Here is a 24,325-nt window from a genome sequence, read left to right as displayed (position 1 = left end):
AAGATGTCATTGAAAGCCTGGATCTTAGTTTTGGCCCAAGAAACCCGTAATCCCAGCGGCTCCGACTCCTCATTCAGCACCTCGAGGGCCCCCAAAAGGATATCTAAAGTCTCCGCAAAGATGTCTGCATCATCTGCGAAATCAAGGTCCGAGATCTTGACATTCCCAAACGATGCACCGCAGCTTGATCTTTCCAACATCATCCCTAAAATCCAGTCCATACAAGTGCTGAAAAGTGTGGGGGGCCAGTACACACCCCTGATAAACTCCAGTAACAACTGGAAATAAGTCAGAGATGGTACCACCACACTTCATAGCACTCTCAGTACCAGAGTAGAGTTCAGACATCAGATTGATCAGTTTTGGTGGCACCCCACGAAGACCAAGAATCCTCCAGAGGGCATCCCGATTCACTGAATGGAACGCTTTACAGAGATCAACATCGGCTGCAAACAGCCCCTGCCAAAACTGTCGTCTGCGTTCGGTGAGGACACGAAGAGCAAGGATACGGTCAATTGTTGACCTCTTTGGTGTAAAGCCTGACTGCTCTGGACGCTGGTGCTCAAGTAGATGGTGGCGAACCCTATCAAGAATTATCCGAGCAAAGACCTTTCCCGGCAATGAGAGCAGCGTCACCCCTCGGTAGTTGTTGCAGTCTTGGCGATCACCCTTCCCTTTCCAGAGAGGAACAACAAGGCCCCTCTTCCAATCATTTGGGATGATGCCTGTGTTTCAGGCAGAGCACAAAACTGCATGCAACGACACGAGTGCAGCATTTCCACCAGCCTTGAGAAGTTCAGCATGGATGCCACAGATCCCTGGAGCTTTACCCCGTTTCAACCGGTTCACCGCAGCCCGTGATTCCACAAGCGAAGGTGGACCACAGTTGATTGAAGGGTCAGCAACAGGGATTGTAACACCCTTGACGTCCAACTCGACAGCTGGGGGATCAGCCTGGTACAACCGCTCAAAGTAACCGGCCCAGCGGGCCTTCACTTCAGACTCCTCTGTCAAGAGCCTACCACTCTCTGCTCTCACTGCAGTGCTCCGAGGGATGGGCTTGGATGAACGCAATGTGCGAATTCCCCTGTAAGTGGGACGAGAATCACCTGTCCACAGGTGATGCTCTATCCTCTTACAGATTCCTTGCACATAGGCTTCCTTGTCCACCCTCAGTGCACGTCGAGTTTTACGCCTCAGCTCCCTGAACAGCTCAGCTCTGCCATTCAGCCTGACCCTGCGACTCTGGTCAATGGTATCCAGTGTCCCTTGAGAGACAAAATTCTTCTTTGCCCTGCGGTGAGTTCCAAGACATCCACCGGCAACATCAAGGACGGAGGTCATGAAGGCACTCCACAACTCTTCAGGACCCCCCAAAGCACCCAGACACTCCAAATATCCACTCAGCCTGTTCGCAAACTCCTCAGCCACTCTCTCATCCTTGAGCTTGCCAACATTCAGCCTAGGCTGGGATGGTACCATTCTCCAGGATTTAAGGTGCAGCTTTAGAGTTGCTACAACAAGCCGGTGGTCAGTATTGAGGAACTGAGCACTCCGGTAGACCCTGCAGTTCTGGATAATCCTCCAGCGACCGTCAACGAGGACATGGTCAATCTCCTTTGCCACACCGCCAGCATTGGAATACCAAGTCCAGCGATGAGCTTGTGGGCGCTGAAACCATGAACCAGCCACCCTCAGTCCATGACTTCTTGCAAAGTCAAGGAACTTCATGCTATTCTGGTTCATAGTTCCTGACCCATGGGGACCAACACATGTCTCATAACCATCCCTATCAGTTCCAGTCGATACATTGAAATCCCCCAAGACTCGAAGTGCATCTCGTCTGGGGCACTGATCAAACACAGACTCGAGCGTGGCGTAGAATGTGTCCTTCACGGTGAGGTCACTCGCCTCAGTCAGAGCATAGACAGAGACCAGGGAAATGACACCTCAGGAGTGACGAATCCTTAGTCTCATAATACGCTCGTTGACCGGTGTTACCTCAATTATCATTGGGGTCAGCTTATTGGACACAGCTACAGCAACTCCTTGAGTATGGTAACCATCAGAGCGACCAGACCAATAGTAGGTGTAACCACCCACCATTATCTCGCCGCAATCCGGTCTCCGAATCTCAGAGAGTGCTGCAATACCGATGTCCAAATGCTTGAGCTCAGATGACAAGAGACAGGTGATCATCCTCTTTTTGGGATAGGACATTCCAGGCACCCACCCGAAGGGACCTCCTCAGGTTAACCCAAGGAGACCGCCGTCTGGTGGACGACACCTCACTTTGTTTCCGACAAGGCCATTCCAAACAGCGGGAATATTGCGCTCCGACCCCATGAGATGACATGAATCGCCCACACCGAAATTGACACGTGAATCATCCTACAAAAACCCCCGGGCGAGCGGTCGAGGGTCCCGCATGCCCGCTCGGGCGTCCGACCAGCGCGTTCGTTCCGCGCACGCCAACATGGCCCGCACTGTACATTCCCTGGCTCGATCGCAGCCTTGCTGGTCGCAGAGATGAGAAGACCTTCACCATCCGTGGAGAATCCACCGCTGCCAGTGTGGACCGAAAGTACTTTGCCATGGATAAATCCATGCACGTGTCACGAGCGGCATACGTGCCTGCTTTCAAGCACATTTCATACAGTGCGTGCTGTTTCGCCATTACGCACGTGGCCAGCGCTTGCGTTCACACGACTCCGCCAGCGTGTGCGTGGAGCGAACACCAACATGCGTCGGGTATTGAGGTTAAAAAAAGAATAAGCCGCTTCTACTCACACACTCGTATCCTGCCCAACATGGCGTGGAGTCGGCTTTATTGGCCTCTGTTCGTGTTTCGTGCAGTGTGGGTGTCGTGCTGGCAGTGTTTCCCGTGCTGTGAAAAACACCATTCTTGCAGCCTCTTAAGAGGTATTTACTTGCATGCCTTTCTAAAGCAATCGGCAATTCTCCCCAGACCATCGGAAGCTCCAGTCAATAGTCCAGCACCAACTCGCGCATATCACTCGCCGCACACGCCGGGTTTAGGGCTCGCCCGGGAACGAGAATCTCTGGGCAGCGGATCCCTCACCGCGGCACCGCATGTGCTGGCCTCCAAGGCGCACGTGGCTGATTTACCTCAGGAATAATCAGAAAAGAAGAGTGGGGATAAAATGAAGGAAAAAAATATTTAAGCAAACCCAGCTATTAGATCATTGCAACGCACTCCCTTGCTGTCCCGCTAAACAAAATGAAGGGGACTATCTACGCATATAATAATGGAATAACTGTCTTGGAACACCTATCTGTTGTATGCATGCGGTTCCAAGAACCGCAACAATATATATATATATATATATATATATATATATATATATATATATATATATATATATATATATATATATATATATATATATATATATATATATATATATATATATATATATATATATATATATATATATATATATATATAAAACCTGGTGTTGGGGCAGTGGTTAGGACAGCGGCTTGGGATCCAAGAGGTCCTGAGTTCAAGCCCTGTTGGGCCACTGAATTAATACACCAGGGGGTTGACTCAGCCTGTCATCCTTCCGAGGTCGGCGAAATGAGTACCAGTGTACTGGGCCGGTGTATACCCCGGTTAAAATAGGTGTACCTTATTCCTGTGTCATAAGAGGCGACCAGGGTTGCGTCAGGAAGGGCATCCGGCGTAAAACATGTGCCAAATCACTATGCGGATCATACGGATGATCCGCTGTGGCGACCCCTCACGGGAGCAGCCAAAAGAAGAAGAAGATATATATATATATATATATATATATATATATATATATATATATATATATATATATATATATATATATATATATATATATATATATATGATTTAGTCTGTTTGTTGAGGAAGCTGTATAATATGAAAAAACACAAGACCTGTATCTTATCCACGATTTGACATGAGGAAACCTCACTCCGGTGTCCTGTCAAATGTCCAAATTCTGCTTTAATCAATCTCGTCCTCACCCCCTACTGCAGCTGTTTTCCCATGAATGGTCCACCACGTTCTGGGACAGAATACCAAAATGAGGTTAACACTCGTGAGGTACAGATTTTACTGTGAACAGGTTTTAAATAAACTTTCTCAGTCTGTTCAATCCCTTTCTTCCCTCCAAGACTTCGACAGCTGTTCAGCACTACCTCAGGTCATCCTCCACCCACACTCATCTACTCCTCTCCAAATTCACAAGCACTCCCCTTTTCCAGGTCATTGTGATTTTACCCCTCTCCCTGAGCTATTCTTGTATGTTAGTTGTCGGTTGGTTCTGTTCTTTTTCTGTTTCATCACTGCTTTACTCTTCCTCTTCTTGCTGCGTTTCATTCAGCAGCTTGTGTCCAGTTTGTTCACCCCCATGCGTCTTTCTAACCCTCCCCTATATCTCACTCGCACTACTACTCTGATGTTGGTGTTTCCCCCTTTCCATTTTGTTCCCTTCCATGCTGCTCTTGTGACCTTTTGAACAGAATAAAGACCATTTCAAATGATATGATGTGGATGGGCTTGATAAGTTCAAGATGGTTCAAAAAAAGGTTCAAGATGATAAAAATGACATATTCCTGAAAGTTTGTGTTACGTCACTGGCTACGTATAGCAACTCCTGCGTGAAGTAATATCACGGCTGCAGAAAGCATTTTAATGGTGTGAACAAACTTTGGTACATCATAGATGAAGGTAATGGTGAGGTTTCATCGGAATTGTGTGTGTAGTGTCGGAGAAGAGAGCAAATGCCTATTTTTTTGGGGGGGGGTTAAAATCCCCCCCCCCCGTAGACCCTGTTAATGAGCGCAGATTTTGATGCGGTCAATAAACTTTCGTGAGGCATCCCATATTAAACTTGTTGTCAAGTTTCATCAAAATCATGTGTTATCACTCATATAAACTTGGTGCATTAATTCCTCTAAATTCTGACATTTATAGACGGATGAGCAGAAGTACCTGGTGTTGCCCGGGGAAATTCAATATATGCTCACTCCAGGCCTGAACACGGAGGTGTTATAATAAACCTGTGTAAAGCAATCTTTTTATAACAGGTGCACATGCAAACACTTTTACAATTAGATTTGTGTTGTTGACAACAAATCACGACAACCTCAGCATACATATTACTCGATAACTCCCGGGAAGAAGAGAAAAAATAAAAATAAAAACAAAAAAACGCAGGGAGTGTATTAGCACAAGACCCGATCGAGGCCTGAAGGTCAATTATCTCATTTTATCGATTTATTTCTCAATTTTTAATTTTTTTATTTTTTTATTTTTTACAAACGTAGCCCCTATACCTTCTGCTGGATGAAAGAGGAGGCCATGCAAAGTTTGGTTGCACTGGTTCCTGCAGGGGCCAAATGCATAAATGAACAAACACACATGAACAAACTTTCTTCTTTATATATTAGATCAGCAGTATAGCAAAATGTAGATTTACTCTCAGCTTACTATTTAAGAGTATAATGTTACCAGTCAGGCAATGTTCACATATGAACAAGTCCACCAGATAATACAAAGGAACAAGTCATTATCTTCTCCCTCCTCCTCTTCCTCTTGTACCCAGGTTCACTTGTAATTCCATGTTGTTGCATGCCTCTCCGATGTCAGAACAGTGTCAGATATCAGGGCAGATTAACTCTACTTTCGGACAAGTGCATGTTGCTGTTTGGCATCTCGCCTTGGCACAGCCACACTTCACCAAACGAATTACAGACTTGTGCTGGAAGTTGCATGGTCATGACTGGAACCCACTCTTCCCATTATAATTTCCAGCCATATTCTTGTGGTAATGGGAGCTCAGGGCATGCAGTGGTGTGATGGTTCCAGATAATGGTCTCGTGTTGAGCCCGTATGATTGCTTGATGTAGGGCATCTTGTAGAGCTGGTAACCTTTCTGATTACCCACCAGCTCAACTTCTCCACCACCTTTGAGATCTGTTTTAAATGGGTACAACTTGTAGATGAACTGCTCGGTAACAGCAAATTTGTTATCACGAAGCACTGAGGTTGTGCCAAGACTTGCAAGTGCAGTAATTATGATGGCATCACTGGCATCTTGGAAACCCTTTCAGAAAGCAAGTTTTCCCTTTCCTGCAAAACTGTCTGTATTGTGGGCACCATTGATGTGGGCACCATTGTGAACACTTCAAGAAATGGCATCAAGCTATTCTTCACTTGGCAGTGTAACACTGCTCCATCAGCTGCAAACATCAACCTTGGCACAACTGAGAGTTAATGCCTCCCTGCACTTTCTTCCACATTGATCTCTGGTCGTGACTTGCAGCCCAACAGTGTGCGAGCAAAATATTTCTGTCTTCTTTCAGCTCAACCATCTTGTCTCTGGTGTTCACTCTCCTTTGCCTTTCTGTAGTTTTCCAGGTCTGCAGTTTACATTTCTTCATTGGGGCCCACGGGTTGGTCATCCTTGACTTGATGCATTCCAAGACAAATTGATCAAGTAGCATGCTGCCAATTGTCCTTTGTCATTAAGATCTTCCATGACCTTCTCAGGCATGACTGCCTTTGTCATAAAGTTGAAGAGCTCACCACATTCCTCTGTGAATAGATTGGTAAAGCTCCTCAGAGCAGCAGTGATGGATTGAATGTTCTTCTTTTGATGCATCAGCACTGATGTTGAGAGTACATGGTGATGCATTTGCATAACTGATATGCCAATCTGTTGAGCTTCTTTAGCAAGTGTTGCAAGTTCTGGCAAGATGAGGAGGAACTTGTATGAGCATTTGCACTCAGGGTGATACCTATGAGTACACCAGCTACTTTAATTGAGCGGTTCATACGTTCCAAACCATGATCGGCTCCAGTGGCACAGAATGGCACAAGTGGACTCTTGTTCACAACCCAGGTGCCATGCAGAAACGACTTGTAGATGTCAGTGTCCAACTCCTTCAGTGATTCAATGTCTGCAAGGTATACAATGACATCATCCATGCATCGACGAGCTTGTCATGGGAAAAGTGCTTGGTGAATGCCGTGAGAGCTGTAAAATGTCGTTTCCAGTCACCTCTTGGAGATTACATGCCCCTCAACATTGTGCATGAGCTATAATACATTAATGACGTACAATATGTGGAGTGTATATATTCCTGTTGGAATCCATTGAGCCGAGATGAAATCCATTCTGAAGCTGGATGCAATCTAAATCACATATAGAGCTAATGGACGCATTTATTAGGTTCAGCATTTCCTGCACGAACTCGTCACCATGACCAAAGCAGATTCTCAGACTGCCAAGAAGTTTTTTTCAATGTTTTTTTTTTGTTTTTTTGGGGTCTCCTCAAGACATCTAGACCAGCGGCCTGTCTTAAACACAAAATTCTCATTGGACTATTTTGTGGAACATGCTCCCAAACTAGTAAGTGAACTGCTGAAGTGCTCTAGCTTTTGGCAGGTTCATGGTTTCCATAGACATCACCAGTCAATGGCTCTCATTTCCAGCTTAAATTAGTATCTGTTTAATATTCCACCTAATCTAGCAACATCATTCTCGGTCTTCATCTGTTTCTTTCCTTCAATCACCTCTTTTCAGCAATCCATCTTTTCTGAAAATGTGACCAAATGAGCTCGTGTCTGTCTGAATGATGTCTTAATAGTCTCGATAAAACAAACTCCACTCCTGCATGTCTTCTGCGTTCAGCTCATCCAATCCTTTTTGCATCCTTCACCACACCCACACTGCAAATGCTTCCAGTCTCGTGAGGGCCTCACTTCTAAAAGTCCTTGCCTCTGACCCAGGATACAGCAGCACATTCCAATTAATGAAGCATTTCACAAGCCTCGACCTTCAGCTGTTGGGTGCAAAGCTCTTTTTCATGAACTCCTTTCTTTTTTTAAAATGTATTTGACTCTCATTATGACATCGAGCATCCTCAGTCACCAAGCTACAGTGCAAGATAGGTATAGAAACCCTAGCTACCAGGCTAGCTTTATTCTCTCTTTCCCACAAACAAATATCACACACTTTTCATCAAACATGTCTCTCTGTCTGTCTCTGTCTCTGTCTCTGTCTCCCTGACCTGCCTATCTCTGCTGCAGCAGGAAACAACCTTAAATTTTTTTTTTTAAAACAGCATGTACCCATTCTGAGTGCAATAATGGAGAAAATGAACAGCTCAAAACCACAATGAAATGACTTTGAAGCTGTGCTTGATATCTGGAATACCATAAGCAGCTCCACTGAAATCTCAACCAGAATCAACATAAATCAAACAATGAAAATTTGAACAAAGTTTCTTTTTCCCAATGCCTTTTAGGTGGGTGGGTTTGAAGTGTGTGTGTGTGTGTGTGTGTGTGTGTGTGTGTGTGTGTGTGTGTGTGTGTGTGTGTGTGTGTGTGTGTGTGTGTGTGTGTGTGTGTGTGTGTGTGTGTGTGTGTGTGTGTGTGTGTGTGTGAGAGAGAGATCTGGGATAAAACCCAAATGGGATAGAAATCAAGTCTGACCCAGTGTGAAATTGAACCCAGATGAGAGAGCATAATGGCGAGCATACCACCAATTGACGTATTCTGATAAATTATATACATGCAAGTTGAATTGTTTGAGAGATGCACGAGAAGGGTCGACAAGAGAAACAAGAAAGGCAGTTGGTGGAGCGCATACCTCCACCAGGCTGATTAGTTTATGTTTTGGATCCAACTGATCGGTCAGATCTGGATTTGGACTTTAACTAAAATTTAATCAGCTTGTTCTTGTCACCTAATCAACTCTTCCACCAAGTTTCGTCCGAATCCGTCCATAATTTTTGAGATAACCTGCTATATATCGTTTTCGCCCTGTCACACAATGGTGAAAAATCACTTTAAAATTCTCGGCTCCAGATCCGGATTCGGATCTTCCCCAAAATCGAATAATCTTGTCCTTGTCACACACCCAAGCTCTCCACAAAAGTTAGTCCTAATCCGACCAAAACTTTTTGAGATACCCTGTTCACAACCAAACAAACAAGGAAGGAAAAGACGTCGTGCAGAGCATGATAACTGCGAAATCCACACCCCTTTCCAAAGGTTGCCGTGGATACATCAGATTGTCCATTTCATAAAGATTAAAATTGACAATCTTGATGAAAGCTCAGGTAAATTGGATGAAAAGTGTTTTTTTCAGATTGAAATTGATGATTTTAGAAGTTTGACCTTGAGTTGATCTTTGACCTTTTGACCTCAAAAATAGTTGGTTCCCAAATTCAGTAATGCACTGTGCAATTGCTGCTTAATTCTCAGGTTAATCAGATGAAAATTGACGATTTTTCAGATGAAATTTGATGTATTTAGACGTTTGACCTTAAGAAGTTGGTTTCCCAATCCAGTGACGCAATATGCAAATCTTGTTCAACTTTCAAGTCAATCGGATGAAAAATGATTATTTTAGAAATTCGACCTCAAGATGACCTTCGATCTTTGACCTCAAAATCAATCGGCTTCTCTCAAGGCACCTCTACAACTTGGTAACGTTTCATGATGATCGGTTTAGAATTGTGAGCTGTAGGTGATAAACAGAAAGGCAGACAAACAAACACAAACAGACAGAATAACAAAATCGACTGACCAATATGCTTGAAAATTCTTTGATTTTGCAAGTTACAAAGATCGACAGACAGACCGATGTGAAAACATAAACTTCATCCACCTTCGGTGGCAGAGGTGATGATTGGGGATGGCATAGAGAAAAAAGGGTGTGTTGTTAACGGGAATGTATCGACATTCAGTAGAGGAAGGTTGGACATGTTTCCATTTGTGAGTATGTCATATGTAGATGACATTGAACTACTCGAAAAACAAGTAACTAATTGATATTAATTTTGTATGTGGCTTCTTCAAGTTAACCATTATGATACATGACCATTAATCAATTCAGTACAGGTTGGTTACTGCACCAAGACAACTGTTGCATTGGGCTCTGTTCTCACAGCATTCACATTCCACCGGAGGTCAGCAATGAATTCCTTATGGCTGGTGTGGGATACATGGGAAATGCTTTTTCGTTGTTTTAAAATGAGAAGTGCCTGACATTATCAAAATAAATAAATAAATAAATAAATAAATAAACAAGCAAGCCTCATGTGCCCATACAAGATGACCTTTCAGACATTATGGAGAATAATTTTCCAACAGCAACACCATACATCATCCAGTTCACTGCAAGCCGAGCACAGAAGGAATTCCACAGCAACGTCAGTCTAAGAATAAGTCAACCAAGTCATTAATAACTTGTCACTGCCAAAATAGCACTCGAGAAATGTTGCACAACAATGGCAGGCTCATTTTAAAGGTATTGATTGTAATTAAAGTCAACAACTACAACAAAAAAATTAACCAATGTCACCCGCAGGGTGACCCGTATCTTGCCAAAAGGTGACCACGTGTGACTTCTTTAAGCTCGCACTGAGGTGAACAGAGCTGCTATCCACCAGGAGCGACTCCTTGAGGAATATCTGCCTATGAGAGATTCCGATGAGAATCGTTCTAAAGAGTAACCATGAAAAATATGCTTTTGCCTCATAACGTCACCAAATGACGTCATACTGTCTCAAGCTTGACATATCTAGAAAGCACTCATCGAGGTGTTCAATTTGAGGTACTACACGATATGGTTCCTAAAACTTGAAAATTTGACCTTGGGGTCAAATATGTTTGACCTGAGGCGCTAACCATGAAGGTCAAGGCCAATCGCCACCAAAAATTAATCAGCTGAGCGCCAGACCATGAACTATATTCCCATGAAGTTTTAAGACAATCCGATCAAAATTGCTCAAAAAATAAGGGTTTCGTCGACTCCCCTGATTTGCGACAAAGTGACCTTGACCTTTGAACTTGACTTTCAAAATTTTGTGCACTGAAAGGGACCTCTATAGGCCTCTGATATGCGAAGTTACAAAAATTTCCAATGATAACTGTGCTCTGCAGAATTTTTTTTATATGTGATTACAGACAAATAAACAAACAAACAAACAAACAAAAAAAACAACGAAAAAACATACAAGCTGACTAACATATCTTGCAAAAACTTCGTTTTGGCAAGATAAAAATCAGACACCAACTGGAAGGAAAAAAAGAGAAATGTCAAAAGATTATTGCAACTGTATAGACAATGGCATCAGAAGGCAAAACCACAGGACTTGCAAACAATAAGTTGGGACTGTCATGGTGTTTAGCATTCTTTGGGATAACATACACTCCAGGTACACAACATTACTATTGCCACTTGACATGACGTGAGGGGAACACATTGCGTAGTACTATAGCTCACTGAGTTATTTACTACAATTTATAACTACTGTTTGCATTTTTAAAATTTACCGGTAATCAGTGATTTGTAGAAGATGCAAATACATTGTTGTTCAATTTTGTGAAAACAACAACATTCACAGGACATGCATGCAATTACGCTCCAAATGACAGTGTCTGTTGGATCACACAAGTGTCGTCCAAGAGAGCAGGCTCAACGCCCAATGATATACGGGAGTGTGTGTTGAAAAGCAATACCTCCTATTGTTTTTTCTCCAAATGAGGTAAAGATATTCGAATGAAACAAAGACAGATACCAACATCAATCTTTGGTGCATATTTATTTTTCAACAAATCCTGGTGTTGGTTTAACGGTTCAGGTGACTGGCTTATGATCTTAGGGTCGTGAGTTTGAGCCCCCGTCGGCTATTGAATAGACACGAGGTGGGATTGGCTCAGCCTGTCATCCTTCCAAGGTCGGCAGAATGAGTACCAGTGTACTGGTAATAGAGGGCACTGCATCAGCGGCACAGCCGCACCCTCAGAAAGTGATGCAACCAGTAGCCACAGACTGCGCATGATGGCGAGCTATTTTTCAACATAATCACCACTGCGATCCACACATTTCTAGCAATGTTCAAGTAGTCTTGTGATGATGTTACGATAGAACTGTGCATCCTGCTGACTTAAGCAGCACTTAACAGCCTTGACATCAATTGTCAGAAGAAAAATGTTCTCCATGAAGTTTGAGGAAGAGATGAGAATCTGACGGAGCCAAGTCAGGGCTGGTGATCGTTTGTGGCGATACTCCATTGACAGTCTTTCACTCTCAGGATGATCGTAATGGTGCACCCAACTCTCATCTCTGCTCATCTCCAGTCAGTCATCCCAACTCTCGTCTCCTGCGGTTCATGCTTCACAGCACTAATGACATGCCACTTTCTGCCATCTCACCTAACGTAGTACCGAGAAATCTCGTGTCAGAATCACGAAACTTCGCACCAAGTGGTAGGAGGAACTAATCTGTGGACTGCACTTTGTTTCATTTAAATATCTTTACCTGCTTTGGAGAAAACGAATAGGAGGCATTACTTTTCAACATTCCCTCTTATAATTGTCCAACAGGATGGTTTAGAGGTAGCACACTTATTTTTAAGCTGTCTATTCTGGCTCGATTTTCAGCTCGATGATAAACTGTCAGATTGGCCCTTCATTAGCAGGGTGCTGCAACACAAAGTGTGCTGTCTCACAGATGAACAATAAGGTGAGGGACCCATCTGCTAATATTAGCTGGTGGACGTTAAAGATCTCACGGTGTGTTTCACAAAGAGTCGGTGAACTATCCCCATCACCCTGACCACATTTCAAGTTCCTGCCGTGACTACCACCGAGAAGGCAAATGCAAACCACCACATGCAATCCTTGCCATGAGACTACTATCATACTCGCTGAACCTGCTTTATGCATCACATTGACATCATCAATAACTCAATGATTATTTACATTTCCATTGCTGTGAAGGAAGCCCATTCATATGAAATAATAAACCATTGAGGTAGATAAATACAGAAAGTGTACATAATGTGTGTAAAAGTTATCACTCAGATCGATACAAGTATCAATGAGTCATTCAGAGGATTGATGGTATACTACTCTCCCCTTCTGGGCTGATGCACCTGCCTCACACCTTGCTCAGCTTGCTGCTGTAGAAACCAAGACTTTCAAGATCATTGGAATCCTCTGCGATGAAGCAGAGTCTACAAGAGTATCACTTTCCCATCGCAGACAGGTCGGAGGTCTCTCCGTCTTATACCACCTCCTTTCTTGTCTTGCACCCTTCTGCTCTTTCCATGCTTTGTCCCTCCAAGGCTTTTGCAGAGCGCAAGTGGTCCACCATCAACCACCATCTGGTAAAACTACGTAAATCTAGGATCACTACTCAACGCCACTCATTCGTTCCAATATTTTCCCACCTGTGCAACCAACTTCCACATCCTCTTCTATTTTATTTTTCCGTCCAGGTCTTCAGCTGTTCACCACCATCACATATCAACCCTCATCTCAAACAACGTTCTCCCTCACCCCCAAGCCCAAGTCCTCCCAAATTTCCAATTTTTCCTTCCTGAGTATATCTGTATCCTGCATCTTGACCACCCCTCATTCTTACCCACATCCCTTGTTGTCCCTCAATTTTGTCCTTCAACCTCTGACTGACACACACACACACACACACACACACACACACACACACACACACACACACACACACACACACACACACACACACGGTGTTCTAACTCTTCCACGAGCCTTGACTTTGTATACAAAAAAAAAACTTGGGAAATAAAGGAATGAGAAAGTCAGGCAAGGCACCTTCTTTCCTTGCTCCTCAGTGCTTCAGGAATCTCTCATGACAGTCGTACTCTTATATTAATCTCAAGCATCCAAGTACGATTTCATCGTTTTAAAATAAATAAATTACTTGACAAAAATCATGATGTTTGAGAATAATCAATGTGCAATGCATGAGATGCTCAAATGTGTTACACTTCCACCAAATGCTTGAGATTTGACGGATACGTTACACGATAAGTGTCAGGCCAGTAAGCATGATTTAACTTATCCAAAAAGCCAAAATACATGGTCATGCAAAGCTATTGCCAAATGAGAATATGTGATCCACAACAAACGGAGATCTGTGACACGTGTCCAAAGAACTAATACCAAGTCTTGCAAAAAAAAACCAAAACAAATAAGTAAAGGAAAAAAAGCAAATGAAACAAGAGCAAGAATTGCTTTGCAGTACATGTCCCCTTACTGGTCCCAATGAATGTTTGTTTGCATTTAATGCATGCTCGAGCTGATACCCGAACCAAAATGAAAAGGAAGAAACTCTCTCACCCCACTGTGTTTCGTTCGTTTCTCGACTTTGCCGATTTCAGATTATAAATAATCTGATGTACATACACGAAGCAAAAACATGGGTATGGCTTTTGTGCGTATATAATATATTGTGGTGATACACCTGGTATCATTCCAATTACACTGGGCCATGGACTAACACCTTGGCCTGACGCCTGACGGTCTGTGCTGCTTCATGCAACGGCGGTGCATGATTTTATTTGGGTGGAGTCAGGCAAGCTGAAAGCTGACCCATGTATAGTATGTGATCTTTTCTACGTTTAAAAAGGCCATAACTCTGTGAAAAATTGTGAAGGAAAAGGAAGAGAAAAATTAATGAAACGTCTTGAAACTCAAACTTATTGTGTAACTTATTATAATAAAGTCACGTACCAAGTTTCAGTTGAATATGTTAAAGGGTATGGGAAAACCACAGGTGGGACGGATGGACAGAGAGCAAACCTACAGTAGTTCCCTCCGGGGAAACTGGTCTGGGACTAATAAGCTTGCATTGTCACATCAAGAGCAGGAAAGCAATAATATCATTATTGCCAAACACATTGGGAAGAAGAGGTACAATCAAACGGATACCAGTGGAGTAAGGAAACGAGTGCAACAACTCAACCAAATACCTGTTCAGTTCAGAGGTAGGGAGAGGAAGAGAAAATATTAGACAGATTACTACCCGAATGGTCCAAACTGCCGTTACACCTATTATATTACCTGTAATCAGCTTCAGAATTAACCAATAAAATAAAGCAACGAATAACCCACCTCGCAAAAAATTTCCAAAAACCGGTGCAAATGGAAGGTGTCATGTACGAAACTGAAACAGCAATGAATACAGCCAGTGATAGCAAAAAAAAGACAAAATAAAAATATAAAGCAAAATATCAACAGATATACACTGACAACTGGGAGAATGATAAAAGAGCAGAAAGATATTAAAAAAAAGAAGTTGGACAGATTGGGCACAGCCAAAGACAGCTCATTGGAATGGTTAAGATGAAGTCAGCAAAACTAGGATGGAGGACAAATCATTATCGATGCCCAAGACCAAGGATACTACACAAATGGCTTTTTAAAATGGCAGGATTGGGTCAATCAGATAGGTGTAGGTTCCGCAAGGTATAAACAGAAAGCACAAGCCACGTCCTATCGGGATGTAAACCCCCCCCCCAAAAAAAAACTCATGTCAGAACAGCTGTATACACAAAGGCACAACAAGGTATGTAGAGTAATCCACTGGCAAATCTGCAGAAATTTCAATGTCCCAGTTCCACAAAACTCGTGGAAACACAAACCAAAAGCAACCATTGAAAAGAAGGACGTAATACTCATGTACGACCTGATGATCCCACCGAATGTGAACATAGAAAACAAAGCATTGCGACTGGATATCATACTCGGGTATAAAAAAAACAAAAAAACGACATTGCTAATTGAGGTTTCAGATCCCAGCAATTTGGTATAAATTAACACAGAAATCAATAAAATGACCAAATAGCAAGACCTCAAAAATGAAGTGAAAAGATCCTGGAAGATGAAGAGCACTGAAATTGTACCGGTGATAGTTGGAGCAACAGGAATGATAAAGAAGAACATTACAGAGGTCTCAAAAACCATCCCTGGGAACATTATCACAAACAAACAGTTGGAAGCTGTCTGGGGCTCGGTGATGATCCTTAAAAGATCCCTCAGAATAAAACTTTGATAACAAAACTTCACACCTTGGTCCAGGATTCGTGACCATCCCCTTACCAAAATGGAAGTGTATACTTTGAGACCTGGGAGGACTCTGTTCCACCTTCTGAAACCCACATATGGAGATAACCAACAACATGCACACACCTGTTCATAAAGCCGTTCCATACAAGTAACAGCTTTTCAAAAAACATTATACAAACATTTAAAGCATGTTCTAAATTTTACCAATTCCACAACAATCTTTCCTTAACCTCATTTCAATGCTAAACCTCTAAATACTTGAACACTGAAAGCAAGATCTTTAGCTATTTCTAAGTGATTGACCAATTCCCCAAACTGCCTGGTTCATCAGCTGGCCTCTGTTCTTTATACAAGTTTCCATTACTTATGCCTGGAACCTCTCCAAACAGTGCATCCACATCAGCAAATCCACAACCTCAGCTGTGTCCATACAGTCGTCACCATGGCAATACAATCTCTATTTCAAACTTTCTACTTGTGGCTTATCCCTCCAATTAAATAAATTTACCTTATTTACTGGATAACTTGAGGGTTTCTTTCATGGTTTAGCAAATATTCACAATCCTCATCACACATTCTATTATATAACAATACATTACCAGTGAACACCTGCACACACCTTACCTTGCACTTTATATGTACATCACTGAGTGACACACACACACACACACACACACACACACACACACACACACACACACACACACACACACACACACACACACACACACACACACACACACACACACACACACACACACACACACACACACACACACCTGCCTTTTGTCTATGATTATTATTAAATTATTACAATCACAGATGGACGTTTGCAGCACAAAGACAAACCTTCGATTGTCGAGTTGCTATTATACTAGTCTTGGTTTCATGCATCATCTTCTCCAAATCAGACAATAATAATCATTACACAAAGCAAAACATTCAAATCCACCGATTATATGTAGCTATTGTTGTCGAACCACCTCCTTGCAAGTACACACAATCATGAATACACAGACCATGTCATCAGCCAAGCAAATTGAAATTAGGTATTCAATTTTCAAAACAAATGAGTGGGAATTTTTTATTTTTACAAGCAACATGCAAATGCAAGTCTATTGAAGGCAGCCATTAGAAGTGGTGGCATTACACAATCCACTTCCAGTTTATTCTCAATCACCCACCCTGCCGCTCCAACAGCTCTTACAGACAAAGCATGAGCCGAGCAAACCGAATGTCGAGTCTCACCGGAGCAAAACCACAGCAAGTCTGAAATCCCGCATCCACCACCAATCCGTGCCAAGCTATCGACCATGCTGCTCGCTTTCCTTCTCTATCTCATGGTCTCATCATTGCTCCTCTACCAATCCAACCATCTCGCATCCTCAACACTGGCTCTCAATGCTCACTTATCCCACCGTAGCCTACCCCATCATCCTCACCCTCCTCCCACAGCATTCAACAAGAAACCCTCCCCTTCCTCAAATCCTTATCTTCAATGATCCACCTCATTCTCAATTCCTTTCATCAAAACTGCCAGTTAAACTGTAGAATTATTTTCCACAACGAATCTGTTGCCAAACCCACCAGGTTGACGATGGTCGATAGGTTTGCATTTTATGTAATACTTACATGTGTTGATGCTATATTCACTTTGTCATCAAAGCCCTTCATCATCGTTTATTAGTGGCATTTGCTCAACACAATCCATTGTGGCATGGACCACACATCTGACAAATAATCGAACTCAAGAAGCTCATCATGTATCCTGTATGGAAGACAAACGACATTGCAACTCACGCTTCATCTCATCCAGACCAAGCCCACACATGACAGCAAAAGAACATTTAACACACCAAAACATCCTCACCTCCTTCCAACCTTCTTACCTTTCATTTGACTCGGCTACAGAAAACAATTTGAATCTCCATCGAGCAATTCACCGAATTATTTAATTATCTGATGGATGCATTTACTCTTTTCCCTCATGCCATGTACTGCAACTCCACCAAAATGCAGTTCATGGCATATGTGTGTCAAATGGACTGGTATGTAGAAGGTTAAAATTATTTGCAGAAATAAAAGTGATTAATAAACACCTTATCCATCTCTTATTCCTCATTCCGCACCCCTCTCCTCCCCACCTTAAATAACCCTTTCTTCTACACCCTCCACATTCACACATAGATGTCACCACAGCAACGTGTAGGGAGAAATTAAAGAGTAGGAAGAGGAGGAATAATTCCTGCAGCCCACGTGACCACTGTCATGACAACGTACAAGGCGATGTCATGTGATCAGGTTAACCCATTGTGAAAGGCATAGAGTGTGAGCGAAAGGAACAATGTGGGATTATTTCCCCTTCAATACTTCCCGGACAGCAAGTTGCTTTGCAGAGCTCGTCTGGCCGTGTGTACCTTAACGAGTTCTCAATATGTGGATCCATCTCGAGGAGCAGCTAATGAAAGAGAACGAAATAACACGTGCACTCAAAACAAGCAAATGTGCAGAGAAAATAATTCATTGTGACATAGTGTGTACCATCATCCTTATAAACTTGGAGGCCATTATGGAGGCCGTTAGGTGTGCAGAATAAAGAAATAAATGCAATATGGAGGCTCGCCAAACAAGCTACACATTCACGCAGCCTCGGCCATCGATCTTTGTTCCATTAATAAAATCAATGTGATCCATGAGGATGATCCAGAACAAATCATCAGTGCAACACGTTAGTAGAGTGGAACACAAGTCAAATTTTCGACATTAAAAAGGATGATAGTACAGCACGATTTGCAATCGAGTTCATAAAGTTTGAGGTTGGCGGTTTCTTAACAATTGAAAACCTAAATGAGTGTTCTCTGTTGCTGCTAGAAGAATTAACTCCTCCTTTGTTTGGAGAATTTAAAGCACATTTTGTGTCGTTTATGAAATGGGACAGGTAAACTATGGCAAGCCACCATGATGTGTACAAAAGATTAAAATGTAAGTTTGTGCATGCAATCAAAAGACTCAAAAGTGATCCAAAGCCAAACATCACAACAACGATCTACATATACAACAAGCTAATGCTGTATGTTTGTCCTACCTTGAAACACAGAAATGTGTGCATGACGTGCCAGTGCAAGCCTGTTCCCAAGGGTGGCATCAAGTTTCTTGGAGGACTGACTTGGTTTTGGTCATACTCTGCTTTTATACTATTGTCATCGTTCTTTGTTTAAAGGTGCACATTTGTGGAACAGTTGATTTTCACATGAAGATACAGGATGCTTTGGTACACTATTCTGTTATTATAGTCCAGGAGCAAGGACCTGAAAAAAATGAAATCGTTCAACACTCCCTACAGAAAAGGTTTGACTTGACAGAGTGGTAGAATAGACCCTATAGAACACCTCCAGGTAGTATGTGGTTTCAAATTGTGGTATCATTAAAATTCTACAGGCCATTATACATACCAAGTGTACTTACCAAGAGGGTCACTGTGGGCTCGCAAAATTTAGGGGAGGGGTAACGTAAGCGTGAATATCTTTGTCTAGACTCAACCAATTTTCAATATTGAGGTATCATTGGCTTCGTATTATAATTCTCTTTCAGAGTATGTACAGTTATTTGAAAATGGCCTTTGCCATGGCATCAGCAAAACTAAAATATCACACTAATTCAAACTTTGACATTTTTAATTGTGTTCTCATATGAAGGTGAACGGTGTTTCTCAATTACTACTGGTATGTATACATTTTGGAAATCAAACGCTTAAGAAAGTATTGTTCTGCAGAAATTCATATACATACAGAGGCACGCATAAAGAAAACGGCAACTGTTATTTTTAGCGTTCGTCTTTTACTAGTGTATAGCAACACGGAAGCACATACATCAGAGCCGAGAATAATAGTTGTCTTTGGAAACACGGAAGTACAATAGTGAAAGCCGAGTATAATAGTTGTCTTTGGAAACACGGAAGTACAATAGTGAAAGCCGAGTATAATAGTTGTCTTTGGAAACACAGAAGTACAATAGTGAAAGCCAAGTATAATAGTTGTCTCTGGCAGCACGGAAGCTACTCATTCATCATAGTGGATGATAATAGTTATCATGGTCGATACTGGGAGCTGTGCATGACAACACAGAAGCACATTAGTGAGAGCGAATCATAATAGTTGTGCATGACAACACAGAAGCACATTCGTCAGAGCGGTTTGTAATATTTGTGTCTGGCAACAAGGAATCACATTCGCCATGGAAGCGTGAAGATATCATCTGTTGTAACTTTTAATCAGCGTCTTCTTCACCACTGGATTCAAAGATTGTTCTTGGATTTTCACAAGTTTCTTCGGCCATAAATGCACATGCTTCTGTGCATGGCATGTGGTTGGTTCTGCATGTGCAGTCGGCTCGGCGACATAGAGACTTCTTGCAGTGACAGACAGTCAGCTCCGGAAGACCCCATGGTGCTGGATCTTTGGTCATGAGCACAGGCTGCAGGGCCCCATCCTGAATTTTCCAGCCATGTCCAGCTGCTGGTGGAAGGCTCTGTGTAGGCTCCAATGCTCTCTTCCATACATAGGCCTGGTAATTTCCTCGCTTCATATGTTGCTGTAAGCTGTTGAATGTAAGGTGGAGATTTTCATTTCTTTGTCCCTTTTGATAGAACTGCCGGTATCTCACATTATTCACTTTACTCCCAGCCACCTTGGTTGTTGAGTACATTGCACATATGAAGGCTTCGCACGCTTCTGAAGTGCTGTTGCTGAGCTCGGGTTCTTCTCCAAGCTGTCCCAGACTGGTCTGATGCTCTTTACTGTCAAGTAAGACATTGAAACCCTTTTTCTTGCCGAGTCCTGAGAGTGCACTGTTTGAATCGCACCCAGCGAGTGCGTGGAAGCAGAGTAAAGCATTACACAGCTCAGGTCCTAGTTTGTGTGCCAAGCTGTGGATAGGAATATACCTAGCTTTATCCTTGATTCCAGTCCGAAAACACAGCTCCCGACACTGGAGTTTTCTGTAGTGTGTGGTGCAGAGGACAGCCACATCTGTGTCAGGTGATTGAATCACAATCCTGTTGTGATTATGAGGCATATTTTGCATGTAGCAATATTCATGTGTCTGCCTCTTCATGATCTGACTTGAGGGGAACCAGTTCTTCGCAGTGCCCTCTGATGACTCGCACAGACTTCTGCGGGTTCTTGAAACCACCACCGATGACAAGGTGTTGACCATCAAGCAGAGTGTCTACCCCATGTGGCACCATGTGTCTGCCAAGAAGGCACACAAGTTGACTTTGTTTTCTACATTTCCAATGTATTTGATCCACTGCTTTGGAATAGGAGTGGCTGACCCTTGGATTGTCACCTCTAAGGCTGCAGATGTTCCTCGTTTCTCTCGCTCCCCAGCTTTGATCGAGAGGCTGGAGTACCAGTCGAAGACAACATCAACCCGCTGACGCACGAATGGACATATTACCCAAAAGCATAATGCCTCTGACGACTTCATCAGCAAATGCATAAAAAACATTTTTAAAATGTAAAAGGATGCAGGGATGGTATGCCAAAAAGTATTTAAACAAGGTAGGGATGGTCACAATAAATTATCATGTGAAATCATCCTTACATCTTTATCTAAGTAATGGTTGTTGCCTGTCTATCCCTCCGTCCATTTGCAATGATAGTGTATGTTAATGGTAATCATGTATGAATGTAACCAGTGAAATATTAAACAGTTAAAGAACAAAACACACAACAGATTAAGCTAACCAAATAGAGATATTTTTTTTTGTATACCATGTCGAAGCTCGTATAAGAGTGAACACACAACATATAACAAGGCAGGAGACAAGAGGGGCAGGAAAGGAAAGCAAAAACTAGTGGGGAACAGCGACATTAGGAGATCTGCGGAAGGGAGAGGGATGAGGCGGTGTACATGGGGTAAAAAAGATGGACACGACAGGGACTTTCAGAAAGGAAAATGGAATTTGAAAGAGGTGGGTTTGGGGTGGATTAACGGGAGTAGAAAAGATCAATATTTTGGATGGGGGAAGACATGAGATGGTGGTGAACAGCTGTTTTGAAGACCTGGAGGGAAGAATGGGATTGAAGAGAGTGTGGGAGTTTGTTCCAGATCTGGAAAAAAAAGGAATGAAAGAGTGAAGGTGAGCAGTGATTCTTGAATTTGGTACTTTTACCAGAAGGGGTTTTTTGTGGCAGACCTTGAGTGCCCTGAGGAAATATAACGGGGACAGCTCACAGATAGAGCAGGGGGGGGCAAGGCCGGAGAGGAGACAGGAGAAGACAGAAACACCACCAACCTGCCTACGGTGAGAGAGTGAGAGACCCAAAGTTTTGTGTCATTTGCAGGCACAACTATTATTCAAAGATGTAGGGATGGTTCCACATGATCATTTCTTGTGACCATCCCAACCTTGTTTACATACTTTTTGCCAAACCATCCCTACATCCTTTTACATTAAAAAGATGTTTATTTAAAACTTATATTTTATTAAATCAGAGTATACACAGCTACTGGCAAAACATAGTAGTTATTTACATTTGGACATGAGGAGAATGACAGCAGTGATGGCTAATTATAACAGCAGTATAAATAAAATGTCCAAGTCAGCATTGCATTGATATACTGACAGCAAAACATGAGCTACAGATAGTATTGGAAAAAGATGACATCAACAAAAGGAGAGGTTCAAACTGATCCACAAAAAGAAAGTTATGCAAATATAGCCTGGAGTTTTTAACATGTTTGTTGCACTTTCAGCAGATACAATGTGGCAGGACATCGACCTCTCCTTTTATTGCCTCTTTCGAATACGTTGTAGTTACCTCCGCCAGTGAACGTGGACCGAGGTTATGTTTTCAACCCTGTCTGTCTGTGAGCAGGACATCTCAAGAAGTTGTGGACGGATTCAAATGAAACTTGGTTGAGAGGTTCCATCCACCCAATGGGACCATACGCTGTACAGAGCGTCGGTGCTGCTGAAACAGTCTCCTGGGCTATTGGGCACAATCCTGGATGGGTCGCCACTCCGACATAGGATACTCGAATGGCTCAATCATCCCAGCAAGCTGGTACTCATAATACCGACCTCAGAAGGATGACAGTCTGAGTCAACCCCACCTGGTATTAATTCAATGACAGCAGGATTTGAACTTAGGACCCTAGGATCCCATGCCCACCACCCTAACCATTACACCAACACCAGGCATGTTGACAAGTTTGGTGTGTGACAAGGGCGAATTGATTTGATTTTGGTGAAGATTCCAATCTGAATTCAGATACGAGAATATTTCAAATGATTCTTCACCATTGAGTGATAGGGCCAAAATCGACATCTAGCAGGACATCTCACAAAGGTATGGGCAGATACAGATGAAACATGGTGGACAGGTTGGGTGTATTAAAAGGTCGAATTGATTCAATTTTGGTGTGCAACAAGGACGAATGGTCAGGATGCAGATCCGGCCGATCAGTGGGATAAAAAATGTAAATTGTTCAGCCTGCCAGAGGTATGTGCTGTTCCGAGTGCTGTTCTAGTTTTGATTGCATTTCTCCCAGGTAGTGCTTGTGCAGGCTAAATCAGAAGGATTAAAAAAGCCCAAAAAATCAAAACAGTCATGAGAGCAGAGATCATGTGATCTTGCCTGAAACTAACAAAATGAAAAGAAAAAGCTAATTTTGTTACTCTTTTTGCGATCCACCAAATATTGTAGATGTCAGAATTCACAACATCATACCCAAAAATAGTTGGCGGCATATACTTCTTCACCTCACCCTCCCTTGAAGTGTACATGAACACTTGGCAATAAATGCATCATGTAACATCACAGAAGAAGACCACCACTCTGTAGTGAAATTGGCAGACCTGAGCCTATATCTACGAGACAATCTCATTGTTTGGTTGTGCGTTCTATTTCCTTTACAGGTGTATTTTCCCAGCTTTACTAATTTTCTTTCTGATAAAAATGATGGCAATCTCTTTTCAGTCATCAGTTAAGGCTGGCTGGGTCATCAGTTAAGTGCTGACATTATCGCGGCTTCGACTCGTTAGGTTCAGGAACTTAAGGTTTTTTTTGTTTTTTTTTGGGGGGGGGGTGAATCTGCAGCAGCTATTATGACTACTCAGCTTATCGAAATAGCAACATTGTAATAATGAGTCATACCAGGGTGGTTACTCCTCAAATGGAGTGATCATTGGTAGTCACATGACTCAGCAGAAATGATGTTACTGTTTAAACACAACAATTATACAAATAAAAAATTACAAGGAAAGAATATTAAAAATACAATAAAAAAAGATATTATTAATGCAAATGAGTAAAATAAATAAATAAATAAATCGTATCAGTAATTGTATTGAAGAGTCAGAGGTATGGTAGAACATCAACTTTAAAGCCTGCTTCACAACGAGTATACTCTTGA

At 42.4% G+C, this 24,325-nt stretch overlaps 1 protein-coding gene across 5 annotated transcripts in view; it reads right to left on the bottom strand.

Annotated features, from left to right (window-relative positions):
• The window catches only part of LOC147023682 (echinoderm microtubule-associated protein-like 2), a 141,517-nt gene that overhangs the window by 88,212 nt on the left and 28,980 nt on the right, over window positions 1–24,325 (bottom strand). Inside the window, exon 1 of one of the 5 annotated variants that reach the window (XM_085889398.1) lies at window positions 17,537–17,672. The exons of 3 other annotated variants lie outside the window; for them this stretch is intronic. Coding sequence is in view for 1 of the 2 variants with exons in the window: in XM_085889396.1 (XP_085745522.1) it covers window positions 17,153–17,219 (67 nt within the window). In the remaining variant the exon portion in view is untranslated. Of the gene's footprint in view, window positions 1–17,152; window positions 17,353–17,536; window positions 17,673–24,325 lie in introns of those variants that run through there. One more of the 5 variants, XM_085889396.1, reaches the window with a different exon arrangement.

Source organism: Eptatretus burgeri, chromosome 7 (assembly GCF_056783735.1).
Source record: "Eptatretus burgeri isolate ZD-2024b chromosome 7, Ebu_testis_v1, whole genome shotgun sequence".
Taxonomy (NCBI): Eukaryota; Metazoa; Chordata; class Myxini; order Myxiniformes; family Myxinidae; genus Eptatretus; species Eptatretus burgeri.
Note: the sequence above shows the minus strand (reverse complement) of the source record. Positions and strands in the feature narration are given on the sequence as shown.